The 15,046-nt window shown below is 40.5% G+C and overlaps 1 protein-coding gene across 1 annotated transcript in view; it reads right to left on the bottom strand.

Annotated features, from left to right (window-relative positions):
- FER1L6 (fer-1 like family member 6) overlaps nt 1-15,046 on the bottom strand; it is a 77,912-nt gene that overhangs the window by 15,557 nt on the left and 47,309 nt on the right. Inside the window, exons 23-34 of the mRNA XM_074859727.1 lie at nt 14,653-14,763; nt 12,277-12,438; nt 10,949-11,132; nt 10,571-10,755; nt 8,933-9,055; nt 8,741-8,780; nt 6,878-6,993; nt 5,610-5,741; nt 4,452-4,577; nt 3,310-3,437; nt 1,486-1,656; nt 178-338 (exon numbers count right to left, since the gene is read on the bottom strand). Coding sequence (XP_074715828.1) covers nt 178-338; nt 1,486-1,656; nt 3,310-3,437; nt 4,452-4,577; nt 5,610-5,741; nt 6,878-6,993; nt 8,741-8,780; nt 8,933-9,055; nt 10,571-10,755; nt 10,949-11,132; nt 12,277-12,438; nt 14,653-14,763 — 1,639 coding nt within the window. The remainder of the gene's footprint in view (nt 1-177; nt 339-1,485; nt 1,657-3,309; nt 3,438-4,451; nt 4,578-5,609; nt 5,742-6,877; nt 6,994-8,740; nt 8,781-8,932; nt 9,056-10,570; nt 10,756-10,948; nt 11,133-12,276; nt 12,439-14,652; nt 14,764-15,046) is intronic.

Below are 15,046 nucleotides of genomic sequence, written 5' to 3'. Positions count from 1 at the left end.
GCAACAGCCAATATAGACACAGCATTCATCTCCACAGTTGTATGAGTATTTCAAAGCAGAGACGGGTTCCAGTAATTTGACTTTAGAGTGCATAGCACAACGGGGCCCCAGCTACAGCTTGAGCAGCTTCTTAGTGCTGCTACAATGCAGCTGATAAATGATGAACTAGTTCATTACCATTCTCATCTTCTGTGAAGACTGTCTGACCCTTAAAGACTTTTGTTCCTACTTGTATCTCCCCTGGCCGCATGAAGGGTCCACTTATTCTGTAGTCCTTACACAGCTTAGTGAGGATCTCACTTGGCTTGGTTGCATCTCGCCATGCATTGTACCCTTCTCTGCAAGGAGGGAACAGAGAGTGAAGAGAAATGGGTGAGGTTTTCCTTCAGCAAAGTGGACTGGCAAATCAGTACTTCCTATGCAGAGATTTGCTTTGTGGTCAGTGGCCCTGACATCTGCTCAGCCAAATTTTTCCTTTGAATTGTCCAGCACTACTTCCTTGTCTGCTCAGGTTCTGGGGCCAACCACTCTTTTCTCTCAAAACACAGGAGACATTGATGCAAGCTTACCCACAGCTTAGATAAAGTAGCCCAGGTACTGGCATGCTTGCCAAGAGGAACAGGACCAGAGCTCATTCCCTGTTCTACCTAAAGGATTCAAGTCTACTTGTTCTACCTCCATTTAAGGAGAAGTGTTCTGTGGCTCCCACACACAGAGGAGAAGCCGAGATTATCTGGGGCCTGGAACAAGCACATAAAAGCAATATCTCACACTGGAGACCAAGCTGACAAGGAAAGTCTTGGGGTTTGGTCTGTGCTCCTGCATTGCTTTTTCACATTGTCCACCCTTTGTTTGTAAATAAAATATAGAAACAATCATAAGAGAAGAACCCCAAACCCACGTCTCCCAGGTTACTGCCCCACCCCAGGGCAATGGAATTATTTTAGTTTAATTTTCTCTGGATTAATTAATCTTTGTGCACAATGTCCTTGAGAGTGCAGCCATATGACAGGGACCAGAAGCTCAGCATCAGCATCCTGTGACTCATCTCTGTTACAGAGGCCATGCCAGCAGCCCTGATCTGCTCCTGCTCCCACCAGTGCCACACCAGTCCCACCAGCCTTGCTACAGCTGCATAACAGAGAGCAGAGTGGAGCCCTGTTATAACTACTCTGACAGATTTTTTTCCATTTGTCCTTTATGCCTGTCCAAAGACAGTTTATCAAGCAGGTATGTTATACGCAGGCTGTTTACTATCTAAAATACATGGTGAACAAACAGTGTTGTTAATTTTAAAATATCCACTTCCTACTGAGGCTGGCAGCTACCCAAAGCCACTGATAAGCTCTTTGGTGAATTTTAATTAAAATATCTCCTGTGACACTTTTGTGCTGGAGAAAACATAATATTTAACCACGACTTGAAATTCTCCTTCAAGTCAAGTCATTCACTGTGTGCTCTGTTGTTGTCTGATAAGGTACTTACATTTCATATTGACTTTGCAACCCACAGGTCGCTCGATGCCTGCTGTAGAAACGATTTTCCAAATCAATTTTAGTCTCTCCAATGAGATCATCTGTTCCCACGAAGTCATGGTCATAGATCAGGACTGTGAGCAAGGAATCCTTGGGGAATGTAGCTTGGATTTCAAATGATCTACAGCAAAAATTGAGACCTACATGCAGTCAAATCAGTTTTGAAGCCTAAAAGATTAAGTTAATGAACACTGTGCAAACAATGCGTGAACAGTGTCTCTTCTAATAAGCAGTGGGGTGGTTTTGGTAGTGTTTTTTTGTTTCAGTGAAATACCTGAACATACTGGAAACACAGAGTGCAAAAGTATTTTTTTCTCCTGCTTCTGTACCGCTCCCTATACAGTTCTAAGATTTTTCCTACCTACAATAGACAGAGCAATGGGATGGAGCTGGTCAGGTGCAATGACTTATCCTGAATCCAACAGAGGTGGAAGTATGGAAATTACAAGGCTAACAAAGCTATTTGTAAGAGTTCTCACATGCTTTTCAGAAACCACAAAAGGGACATCTAAGTCTCTTCTGTTTTAGTCCAAAAGCTCCAGGTTAGCTATTGAATATAGAAATCTGGGGGCACCCAACAAAATGATCAGGCAAAAGCTTTAAACAAGTCTCAAAAAAGCGAAGATCAGAACTCCCTTTTTACTCAGTGCATTTTTCAAGGATAAGAATCTTTGTCATTGAGACATTTAGGGAAGCTGAAAATATAAAAGTGATTTTAAAGGCGATTTGGCAAATTAATGAGAGGGCACCCTCATCAGCAAAGCAGTGGCTCCAGATTTCTCCAGAGCACAGGCAAAACTGAGCTTTGTCTGCTGAAGGATTTGCTGGTCAGGTCACCTCAGTGTTGCCACTGGCAGAAGCAGCAAGGACTATCCAAATGAACAGTGCATTCCTAACCTTGCCTAAAACGAACACAGTGATGATTTCCCATTCCATCTACATGCATGACTGTGCTTTGTGGTTTATCATAACGATGGTTCAGTTGCAACCTCTACTAAGGAAAAGCTTAAATCACAGAAACTGAGATGGCATGCTATGGAGGCACTACTCTGTTCTTGTCTTTTCTCCCTACACTTTTTTTATTAAGCCTCTGCTTTTGCAGACAGGACCCTGGACTAGGGGACTTTCAGTCTAACATCGTATCATTTCTCTGTCTTAATGCTCTTACAGAATAATTCCACCCCAAATGAAAACATTTTCAACTGTCTTAAAACAGGAAAACTTACTGGCAAAAAATCACAGCTATTAGCATTAACAATATAAATAAGTATAAAACATTGATAAAGCAATGTTGATATTTACTGACAGTTGCCCCTGGCTCCCCCATTCAGAAGGCTGTGTGGGTTCAAAAAACTAGGTTTTTTGTCCTAGTCCTAAAATTATGAGATTTATTTGGCACTCTATTCCACCTGAAATAGTAACAAAGATTGTGAAATCACACTTTGCTGTGCTGATATTTATTTCACTTTAAACTTAACAATTGCATCAATTTGCACAGACAAGATCATTTGTTGCCTCATTTCCTCTCATGCCTCACTTTGCAAAAGCTCTCATGGATTGCATTCTGTGATGTGTTTTCACTAGTATGAAAATGAAATAATTTATAATCATACAGGGTGACACCAATTCTCAACATTTTAACTAATAGAATGATAAAACATCCAAACAGGCTGAAATCAGCACATAACAAACACTTTGAAATAGTAACAGCAATGGTGGTGGCAAGTGATGAAGCAGAAATCACCCCAGAATAAGAAAATGAGCCATCACTGACCTTCCAAATACTGGGTTTAGTTGCTTGGGGATGTAGTTTTCCCTGTCTTTAATTTCTGTGCTGCCCAGTCTCAGAACAATGTAGGGATCTGACTTGCCATCTGGATCAGCTGGGCTGAGGTTAAATGCCTGTTAAGAAGAAAGACTGCGTCCTCAAAAAGCTTGCTTAAATGCAGCATGGTCATGACACAGGACCGTGGGTTTCCTGCCCAGTCCTGTGTATTCCAGAAGTGCGGGGGCTTTGCTTGCCTCATGTAATATAAAATTTGGCATTTAGCTTCGTAGGCTACTGGGAAGAGACAACCTGGAGGAGAAGAGAGTTTGCAAAGGTGGAGCAGATGTAAGTGCTGTCCCACCACCAAGATGGAAAAAGAGATGAGCAGGAGAGACAACCCTGAGGAGGAAGCTGGCTGCACAAGTACATGTAGGATTCAGGAAAGGTTTCCCAAAAATACTGGTCCAGACCCTTGGACAGTGCAAAACAACTCTTCTTCTTCTGGCTTGGAAGTCTTTATATTCAGGAAATAAAGTAATCTCTTCCAATCCTTCTCTTCTGTTTTGTTTACCACTGTCTCTTTGCTTGTCATTCCTCCCCTCTTAGATCACCTGCAACTCTCTTATTTCTCTGAAATACCAGCTCCTTCTACCCCTTTTACTTCTCACATTGTGCTCTCTTATCATCTTGTCCTCTATATTTCTACCTCTTTCTCCACCCCATAACTTTTTCACAACCTCTACCACTTTGATTACATGGAATTCACAGCCCTCAAACTATGTGCTCCCACTGAGGTTTTGTTTAAATGTGTGTTATGTTGAAACAACTCTACTGATTAAAACTGGCTGCATTTGCATAATGTGGCTGGAACAGGTTGTCCATGCTATGTTAGTTATGTCTCTAGCCCTTTCAGTTTGAACAAGTAAAGTGATTCTCCAGTCTTGTGATTTATCATGAGGAATATGTAACATTTTCTAGTCTGAACACCCATTTCTAGAACATGAAATATGTCTGAAATATGACCCCAAAAAATTCTACCACATGGATGAGGACTTTCAGAAGCTTCACTGCAAAGACACTGCAGGTAAACTGAGTTGAAAAGAAACATCCAAGTTATTTCAAGGTTAAAAGAACATCTGTCTACTTACTGCCACAATATAAACCCTGATGAGGACTTTGACAGAGTGGTTTGGTGGTATCCCTTGCAGGATGCGGGGCTGCCCTCCGTCCAACAAGCTGCCATCCTCAGGACTTCGGTATATGCAGAAAGAGCCCTGGTAATAGACTGGTTTTTATCTCCCTTGAAAACAGATCAAGTGCAATACAAAAACAACCCTCTGAATGCAAACAAAACATCATTCATGAGGCCTGCACTGCAGCACATACATATACACAACACATGTTGTGGTACCACTCCAAGGCTTCAGTGCACTAAACATCATCCTTTAAAATGTCTTTGCTCTATAAGGTGGTACTATTATCACATCTAGGTGATTGCAAGAAGTACTTGCACGCTCTTAGCTCTCTATCTTATTATTTAAAGGACTAACACCTGCAGGTGTTCTAAATCTAGTTTTCTTAGTATTAATATTCTAAAAATAATGTTTCGCCCTTAACTGTATATTTGCAAATCAACAATTCCACTGGGTTAGTTTTGCAAAAGTGTGACTGGAATCCAACTGTATTTTTGCAGCCACCACACAACTCATATAAATCAATATTGACTCATGCTGCTGAGTAGCTCATACTGCCTGAAAGCAACTAGCAGGTCATTTGAACAGAAATTTGCATTGCAAACTAATTGAGGTATCAGTGAGTTTAATCAGTTCCTCTAAAGTACAAAATGCTTGAAATCCTAATAGCATTATTCATGCTCTGAACTAGGTTTTCAGATTGCCTCATCGTGCCCTGGATCAGGCTGTGCAATTGTTTCCAATTGGAGCATCTGTAAGGGCCTCCATTTAAATTACTGAAAATTACGTATATGGTGCAGTAACTGACAGTGCAGTAATCAAGTTGCATTAGCAGAATCTGGACTACATAATATATCTCATCTTCCCCTTCTGTGGTTTAAAACTTTTTTCTAATTCCTTGTTTCTAAACACCAGTGAACACCTGGTGTTGGATGCTGCTTTCATCTATCAGAAAATGGGAAAGGAAGAATATTACTCTAGATCCAATAAAAGAGATAATTCTATTTACAACAGCCTGTCAATGTCTTTTTCTTTCATCTTTGTTATACCTGAAATAAGCTGAAATCTTAAAGTCTCTAAATTATTACCCATTTAATCAGCACTAAAGCTCACCTTAAATTTTCCTATTATTCTGTCTTCAGAGTCAGCATGAACTTCGTCATTAGATTTTCCTCTTAAGAGCTGGAAAGTTTTCACCCAGTCCTCAAAGTTATTAAACTCACTCTCCAAGTCTCCTTCATAAATCTTTGAAAATACGAGAATGCTTATTTTTTGTGGTGCAGTGAATATATTTATAGCAAGCTTTTTATTGCAGGATGACTAGAAATCCATTTTAACACAAAATAGATATTTTAATAAAACCAAGGTTTTGCAAAAGTCCTTGAGGAAAAAAGAAGTTAATTCCCCACTTAAAATTTGAGCAGTTTTGTCCTTAACCAAAGTCCTCCCCAACTACTGGAATAGCACGTTAATGTAGCAGGTAGAAGTGGCTCTAGAAGGGCCAGAATGAATATATGTAAGCACTGGTGTGGGTGAAAAACAGTGTGGATGTGCTGCTCTTTGCTTCTGTTTCCTCTCTGCAATGTGCCTGTGATGTACTGACCCATTCTGTTATGTTAATGTGTCAGAACATGAGAGCAAAGCAGACAATAATAAAGTGCTGTGAGGACAGAGCTTTAGGATAGGTAAAAGACCAAATAATTTTTAAAAGGAGGGGGTTTTTTTCAACACTCTCCTCCTGTGATTTATGAAGTGTTATTCAGTGTGAAACTAAAGGGCCTATACTAGTGCCATCTCTTAAAAAATGGAAACAGCAGTTTCAAATTCCCCTTTAGTCAGCTACAATCTAATCCAAGCAGTCTTAATCTTTTCAAACCCCCTCATCTCTCCAGTCATTTTGCATGACCCATATAGTTTTCCTTGAATTCATTCTATCGTTGCTCAATCAAATCTAATGCAAGCTGAATATTACCTCCCCATCCCCATCAGGGAGGATGCACTAGAGATTGAAGCAATGCTTTCCACACTCTTTTTAAAGTTATTCTTAATAGACTGTAATATTTCCAACATGAAATTTGGAATTTCCAAATTCAGTGTTTTACAGGCGAACAGAACTGAATTTTCACTTCAGTCTCTCTGGGGGTGTCTATACTGGTAAATTGAAGGTCTAAGGCCAAGGAGGCCACGTCTGCCCTACGAGACCCTGGTTTCCTCAGGGCCCCATGTGCTGATGTATATTATCACTATCATTTTGTGTGTTTTATTCATTTTAAAGTGTCTGAAATAAATGTAAGGGGGATTCACTAAACTCAGCTGCTGATGTCAAGCTTTGAGGAGACAGTGAATAACAGTCTTACCTCTCAGCCTTACTTCTCTCTTACCTGAAGTGTTGCTAGGTTTGCAATTTCTTTCTGTTTCTTTTTCAATGTCTTATCCTTCTTCTTTTTGTCTGTCTCCTCTTCTATGATCAATGCAATGTGGTCAGAAGTCTGCTTATCTGCAGAGATTTCATGACATCATGTAGGTTTTAGTGAGCAAAGCACATCAAATGCTTCAGATAAGGATGCAAAATACATTTTAAAGAGTCCTCCTCGATCCTTCTCCATTCATTCTTCTACCCCCAAGCATAGGTTCCTGCCTTTTCCCACCGCTCCTCCCAGGCAGAGAAGTGGCATTTTATCCTCTCTGTGGCTAACAGTCTTCATGACAAGCTTGGTGGACCAAGTGTGATGGTGTCCTGTATCACTCCTTCCCTGCTGGTCATCTCCAAGAACACCTTTTTCCTTCCGCTCTGACTCCTCCAAGATGCAAACTAACAGATCTTAACAGTTTTCGTGTAAAATTTAAGGCTTATTTAAAACTGGAAGCAGCTATTTAGGCTGACTAGTACTTCAGATATCAGGTGATCCAAGTCCTTCTCTCCTCAAAGGTATCACAAAATAGAGTGTATCTCACCTTGTGAAAGCCTAGAAGTATGAGAAATGGGAGGAGGAGGGATCTTGGCCAGCCCCAAACACTGAGAGGGAACTTCCCAACGAAAAGACAGTGAGCACTCAAAAATGGCATTGAGATGGTTCAGTTCTTTGGCTGAAATCTGGATTTTGAGTTCACTTTACTATCATTTTCTGAGTAGTTCCTGTGTGTTTGATATCACTAAATATTTTGAAATATGTATATATGTGCTGTCCTGTATTTATAATGCCTATCATCATAGGTGAAAATATGTAACAAAAACTATCAGAATTTACAAGATCTGAAGCCACCAGTCAAAACCAATATGTCATGGCTGCCTGAATAACATGTGGGTGGATGTCACAATTTCAAGTAAATATCTATTTGTAAGTGAACATTTGTAGAACATTTTCTATCTAAATATTTCCTCCCTGTGGACAAGTGAGTTTCACTCAGAAACTGATCTCCGCCTCATCTCTCAGCAGCCCTGTTGATCACTGAAACACCATCAGGTGCTATTTCCAGAATGATACCATCTGACATTTAGGTTGTGTCTTCCATCCAGAGAAATCTCCACACCTCCTTCAAAATAGAAATCACCTCAATCACTGGTGAAGTGCAGTCAGCTCTGGCATGGGAAGACGTTATAGTTTAATTCCAAACAGCAGGTCTGTGTAAACAGTAAAAATTTGGGGGTTTTGCCAGTCTGCTCAGTCACATTTGTCCAAAAAAAAAAAATTGTCTGGAGTTCTGTTTGATTGTGGGAGGACTTGTTAAGCCATGAAGTATACACATATGGAGACATATATACATACACACACACAGAGCTTATTTCTGGCCAGTTCTTTTAGGTTCTTGAGCAAAAAACTTTCTGCTAGAATGTGAGCTAGACACAAAGTTTTTCAGCTATGGAAATAACACACATGACTATGGAGTCTCCTAGCAAAAGCTGTTGCTACATCATTGATCCTGAATTGGATTCAAAATTGAAAGAAGCTTTTTTCTGAATCTGTTACAAATGTAACCTAAGATTAGGATAATCTCCACATTCTATCATTTAGGACTTTGACTTTGTAAATCTTTGTGCATGAGATTTGAATGACAGGAAACTCATTTTAACCCAACACTGTTTATGAAGTTTTAACTTACTCACTATCTGATCAGCTGTAGTGGAAAGAACCCAGCATATTAGCAGTACTCTGTTACCAGACATTAACTGCTGACAGTAAAATAATAGAAAAGCAAAGTATTAGTAGTACAAAGTAATAGAAAAATGCAAATAATTTACTTACTGTCTTCAGGTTTTCCCTCACTGGAAAGAATTTCTTTTGCCTTTCCAAAAAAAAAAAAAAAAAAAAAAAAAAAAGACAATGGACAAACTCCTCATTATGAATGAAATACCAAAAAGGAATCATCCAGTAGTAAAAATCTAATTTTACAACTTTGCTCATCCATGAGAGTTTTGGGCATGCTGGGTGGCTTACCTTTTGCATTTTGAGCACAGAAGCATAGTATTTTGACCACCAGTCAATAACATTTTCAGCTGATTCATCTGCAATTGTTCTTCTTCTCCTCTTTGTTGACCGTCGGATAGATTTTTTCATATCCTACCAAAGCATGGGAAAAAGACAGACTCTAGAAATGATTAAAACTAATCACCTGACTCATGACATTAAGCATGAACAGATGTGTACAAAGAAAATTTCAACCTCCAAGAGCTAAATAAAATGCAATATGAATTAGTGTCTCTGTCTTTTATTCCAAGACACTTCATCATGATCATCATATTATTAAAGCTGTCTCTATATTACCTACTGATGATGTCAAAACTTTGAACATTTGAGACATTGCCACAGGAGCAACACACACAACAGGCAAATCTACACAGAGAAATAGGTAATGATGTTTTAAGGGATGCGAACATTCAGATACAAACTGGTTTCTCCCACTTAAGTCTGCGAGTATTTTAAGAACTCCCATTATTACTTTATTGCCTTTTGCAAGAAGAAAGAGTCCCAACAGTTGCTGCAGTTCAGCTGTTCTCTTCTTACAAAAAGCTAAAATCTGATCCTGAAGATGACCTGCTCATGTGGCAAACCTTACTAACTTCATTCTTGCCTAAAGATTGGCCCTTGTTAAAGAGTGTTTAATCCTACACGATTAAAGAGAGTTGTCAGCTTGGCTGGGGAGGCCAGAGCAGAGATACATGATTGGGAATGATAGATAGGTGGGAATGATAATTAATATAACACAGATAGTTAAATTACGGGGTTCTCTTTAGGACTCTTTTCTTACTATACTTTGCTGCTATACATTAAAATTGTTCTGTATCAGATGAAAGATCCAGACTGGTGTGTACATCAAGGGAACAAGACAGCCCTGCAGTTTCTTTGACCTCCTAATTATGAAGGATGCCGGAAACATCTGACCACTGAAACATCAAAGGTTAAAGAAGCATGTCTCATGTAGCTGCAGAAACAGCTTCTGAAATGAAACACAGTACTGCATCCTCTGCTTTTGTTGTTTTTAATAAAAGAGTATTTGTGATGGAAGAAACTACAGAGAAAGGAGGAGCAAGTGCATCCGAACAAAAAATAGTACAATCTAGAGCGTTTGCTGTACTGCAAAGACCATTACCTTGTTTTCCTGTACTTTCCTATCTTCTTCTACCCACAGACTGACACTAGTTTTGTACTTTGTCAGTCAGATCTTTTGGAAACAGACTTTCTGCTCCACATTTGTACAGCATCTAACACAAGGGGGCTTTCATCCCTGCCTAAATGCCATGGACACAGAAACAGTCATTCACAGTGAGAGTTTTGCAATTAAGTAGATCATTCAAGGCAAGGAAAAGCTACACCAGTATTATTTGCCTATGAGATGACTATCTAGCACAAAAGGAAAGAAAAGAAGTATCTATTAATGGAAGTAATGAAATTATACACGGTTGAAGCCTCATTGCTATCTAGTTCTCTCAAGGGCCATCAAGATAGCATGGGTGTTAACATCAGTACCCAGAATCTCTAATCCTGAGATAAGTAAGAGATTACCATTTTATAAGGAAGGGCTAAAGTCTGCAAGACTGCAACAGAAAGTTAGTTGGCAGCTTCAACTATGCACACCTTCTGTTTTCTCTCTTTCTTTGTTTCAGAAGCCGAGTGCTCTGGTTCAGTTGCAGGAAGCGTTGCAAGATGTGGGTCTGGCTCCACCACTGTACATTTACCCTGCTCCACCTCAGCATAGATGTGATCAGCTAAAAATGGTTCTTCTCGGGATAACTCAGCAGGCTGGGAGGACTCAGGCGAAGCTGAAATTGAAACTTTGCAAGTTAAGTAAGATTTTGCCAGAAATGTTATCATCACACTTGGTGATCATCAAATGACCATATCATCAAGGGTTTGACCCTACACTCAACACAATAAAACATAAGTATGTGCTTAGTGTTAAGCTTCTGAGTAGGTCCTTTGTCTTCTTATTTGGGGTTGGGACTGGACATTTACCTTTCTCAGTTTCTACAATGTCTAGTCTGTTTGGTGTAGCTTGAGGACCCAACTGGGTTTTACAAAGGAATTGTTTAAGGCAATTGATGGTATGTGTTCCAACAAGAGTACTCCTCCCAAACGCTCTCCAGTCGACCACACAGATGCTTAGTGGTGGATGCAAGAGTTCATTTTCAGGCAGCTCCTAGTGGAGAAGGACAGACAGCAGCTGAGAATTGCCAGAGAATATAGAACACATATAGAATATTTGTCATGCACAGCAATGAGGCTTTTACTCTTCCCTCCCTTCTCCTCCTCAGCTATTAACATACTCAAAATGCAAAATGCATACAGCATAGGCAATATAGTTCTGTCCATGGTTTCCTGCAAAGTATGGAGAAAGCCTTGTCCTTAAGAATACAGAGTGGACTGTACAGACTGTGCTACTGGTTTGAGTCCCATGCTGTCATATGCAAGCATCTCTTGTTAGAATAAACTGGGAGAATCAGGATGTTCAGAAGGAATGAATGCTGTATTGGAAGTTGAGTCCTAATGCCACAGCTGCTTTGTTGAAGGCTATTAACCCTCTCTGCCTCAGTTTGCCCAACCATGAGTTGTGGACATTGGGTGGCTATATGCCTTATAGGATGAATTACAAAAGGGAAAACAGCTCTTTGGACATATGATGTACAATGGAAGCTAAAAATACTGTAGCAACTGCACTTCACTTTCCAGGCTAGTGTTTTGATGTCCTTTTGTCTTATAAACTTCTTTTCTCTTGATGTTAGCAACTAGAACAAATCGAACCAATTATTTTTTTCTGATGCTGACCTTTGTCCACTGAAAGTGTAACCCAGACAACAAGTGATAATTAAATTTCCAGGCCATAACAGTGAGTATTACAATATGAAAAGGTCCAGAGCTCATGAGCCATAACTGATCAATCCCCTTAATAGCCCAGTAACACATGAAGGAATGTTAAAAGAATGGAAAGAAAATAAAGGAAACTGAGCACTACCCTGCAAAACGGGAAAGGAGGAGGAAAAAGTATTAAAAATATCCCTGTTATCTGTCAACAAGTTCCAACCTATCAGTAAAAATCTGATTGCAACTTATTTCCTTGCCTACTTGGGACATAATGTGAATAACATCATCTTCTTTTATCATACAGTTATAGCAGAAGTCTTTTAAAGCATCTTCAAATCAGTAGTTTTTTCATGAGAACTGATACCCCTTAGTATTTTATCAAGACACAGAGGAAATTATTTGACAAAGAGGGAAGGAAATTAGTAATTAACACCTTGCCTAACCAGAGAATGGACAGGCAAGCAGCAGCATGCTATACACACCACTTCAAACCAGTCTGCAAGGCCACTGAAATTGGGATTTTTCTTGTAGCTTTGGATGACACAGGATTTCACTCCTTTCCCCGCACATTCAATGAGAACCTGGGGGCGATCTACAGAGAGGAGCTGGACTTTCTTCAGTTCTCGAACACCCCAAAACAGGACCTGTGGTAAGCAGAGAGAAACATCAGTAGCCTGCAAAGACCCCTCAGTCTGGGGAAAGCCACTGCTGGGATCCCATCACCTCATATCCCTTTGGGAATGCAGGAGTACCAGAAAACAAACAAACAAACAAAAAAACCCAAACAAAACAAAAACTGAAATCTGATATTCAATAACCATCAGGATTAATGGTAGAAGTCAAAGCACTTAATAACATCCCACTATTATCAAGGAGATATTGCCAACAGCAAGCCATAATAATCACATTTGCAAAAGCTGTCTTTTCAGCAGGGCAACGGGGACTATTCATCTGACCAGCAGTGGCTTAGTTTGTCTAAAGTGTTAGACCTGTTGAAGGAGCAAACAAATCCCATATGAGCAGAGGTGATTAACAGAAGCTTGCCAGCTGAGCAAGCCCTCAGGTCTGCAATGGATGGTGGGAGGTCTCCAAGCAGATTTCCTTCAGAGGACTGTCCTTCTGGACTGGAGGACAAGAAGGAAACTGGGTCTGTAAAATAGAGGTCTGCAGGAAAAATGGGAGTTTATACAGCATGTGCTGGGGGGGCCCTGAAGGAGAGGGCTGGGTCAGCAAGAGATGGTTGGTTACAGTTGGTGAGAGATGGACGTTACAGTTGGTGAGAGAAGCCATGAGTCTCATGAACGTGAAATGAAGACTAGAAGCAAAAGAAACCTTGGGGGGCTTTGTGGACAATTTGAACATTGGCAGGACTGGAGATTTGTGTGAGTCAGGGAGCAGCAAGAGTCACTGGAGGGGCGTGAGGATCAGTGAGATCCTGCTTTGTTGCCAGAGGTTCCCAGTTAAAATTGAAGCACACTTCTGTAGTTACAATGGTTCCGTGGCCTTTTCCACCAGTGTGAGATATAGTTTATAATAACTTAACAAAAATAATTGTGTTATATTCATTTTGTGTTATGTCCTTACTGGATATTCTCCAGAGTTTGTATTTCCCTATATATACATGCACTTCAACTTGTTCTTATAGCAATTTAACTGTCTGGATCTGGATGCAATTTCCCTGATTTTGAGGTGCCCAAGGTATGAGACTAAGGAGTGGAGCTGTCCTGGGCTCCTTCCATAACCAAAGGAGACAGAAATGCACTTACAAAACATGATTTAATCTATCTGAGATCTGAAACACTTTGAGAAGGTAGCCACTCTGCTCAGCTGTTCAAACAAGAAGCCTACAGTGAGGATGTTTCTAAGCTGGGTGCCTTAGAGCTAGTTGGGATGAATGTCACAGCAGTGTAAAGTAGAAATTGCACAAACAGCACAAAGCAATCATGCTGCAGGAGCAATGGGAACACCTAAATTTAAGGATTTAAGTCGTCCCTTTAGCATCAGCAGAGTCGTTCATGGGCTTATTTTCCTCCCAATGTCAGGTGTGAAAAAAGAATACTGCTAACAAAAACTCTTTCCTATGTACAGAAAACAATAGTTTAACTAAATGATACAGCAGAGCTAATAACTGTTCTCTCCTTTTCAGCAGCTTAATTGCTTGATCCTTGAAGGCAAAGCTGGACCCGCTTCTGGGCTCCCAAAAGAGTATCTCTGGGGAAGGGCCACCAAGTAATGCAAGCAGGGTCTGACTTGGCACAGCAAAATGGACAAGTAAGCAGATAGTGTGAAGGCTGCAGGACAAGTGACAGTGAGTGGTGAGGCTGGGCAGTATCCAGGCCTTACACTGATGTGAAAAGCTGCCACATTTCCCTGCTTTCTAACATAAGGGGAGTTTGGACCCAAATAGTGCAAGAGAGGAGGGCAGAGGAGGTGCAAACATTTGCACACAGGCAGGAAATATTGTTTGGCTGAAGTTTGGGACCCAGAAAAATCTTGGGAGGTGGCTGATGTTGAACTTAACCTCCAGTGAGGTCAGCTACAAGGGGAAGCTCTCCGTCTCCTGCAGACACTTCCCTGGGCTGCACAGAGCACAGGTCCATCACCCAAGTTCTGCCTTCCCAGCAGGTCCGGACTGAGATGTAACCCTTGCTGGTCTCAGGTGGAAGCACTTCCTTGCATGCTCAGCCTCGGAGAATCAATTTCATCTGAGTTTACCAGAATTATTTTGGGACCCATATGCTATATTCACGTGATTCCTATTGATCAGGATTTTAAAATCATCATCCCTTACTATTACAGTTCAATAAGAGAATAAAAGGAGCTGAGATTTGGAAATGGAAATATTCTAAGTAACTCACCTCCACTCTGTACTTGCTTAAAACAGGTCGGATGTTAGCTGGGACTGGGTAAATCTGGCCAACATCTGGTGGATCCAGTGGGGGAAGTCTGCCTGGATCTGACTCAGGAATCTGCAAAATTAAGCGGTCATAACTTAGGGTGTTTTTTGGAAGAATAAAACTAGTATGAGAAATATCTGTGAATGGCACATAGAACACATCAATTTACTGCAGTTTTACAAGACACATTGCAGAGCAGACAGGTTGTGCTGTGAGGGGAATGTGGCCTGGATTGCTATCTGTCCTGCTGGGATGCTAAAACATTTGGCAGAAAGAGTATTCAATACATTGGGTTTACGCACCTTTCTGAAAAAAAGACTTCTTTGTCCTAACGGGACATAGTTTGCCCTAAAGA

The sequence above is a fragment of the Strix uralensis genome, chromosome 1 (genome assembly GCF_047716275.1).
Source record: "Strix uralensis isolate ZFMK-TIS-50842 chromosome 1, bStrUra1, whole genome shotgun sequence".
Lineage (NCBI taxonomy): Eukaryota > Metazoa > Chordata > Aves > Strigiformes > Strigidae > Strix > Strix uralensis.
Note: the sequence above shows the minus strand (reverse complement) of the source record. Positions and strands in the feature narration are given on the sequence as shown.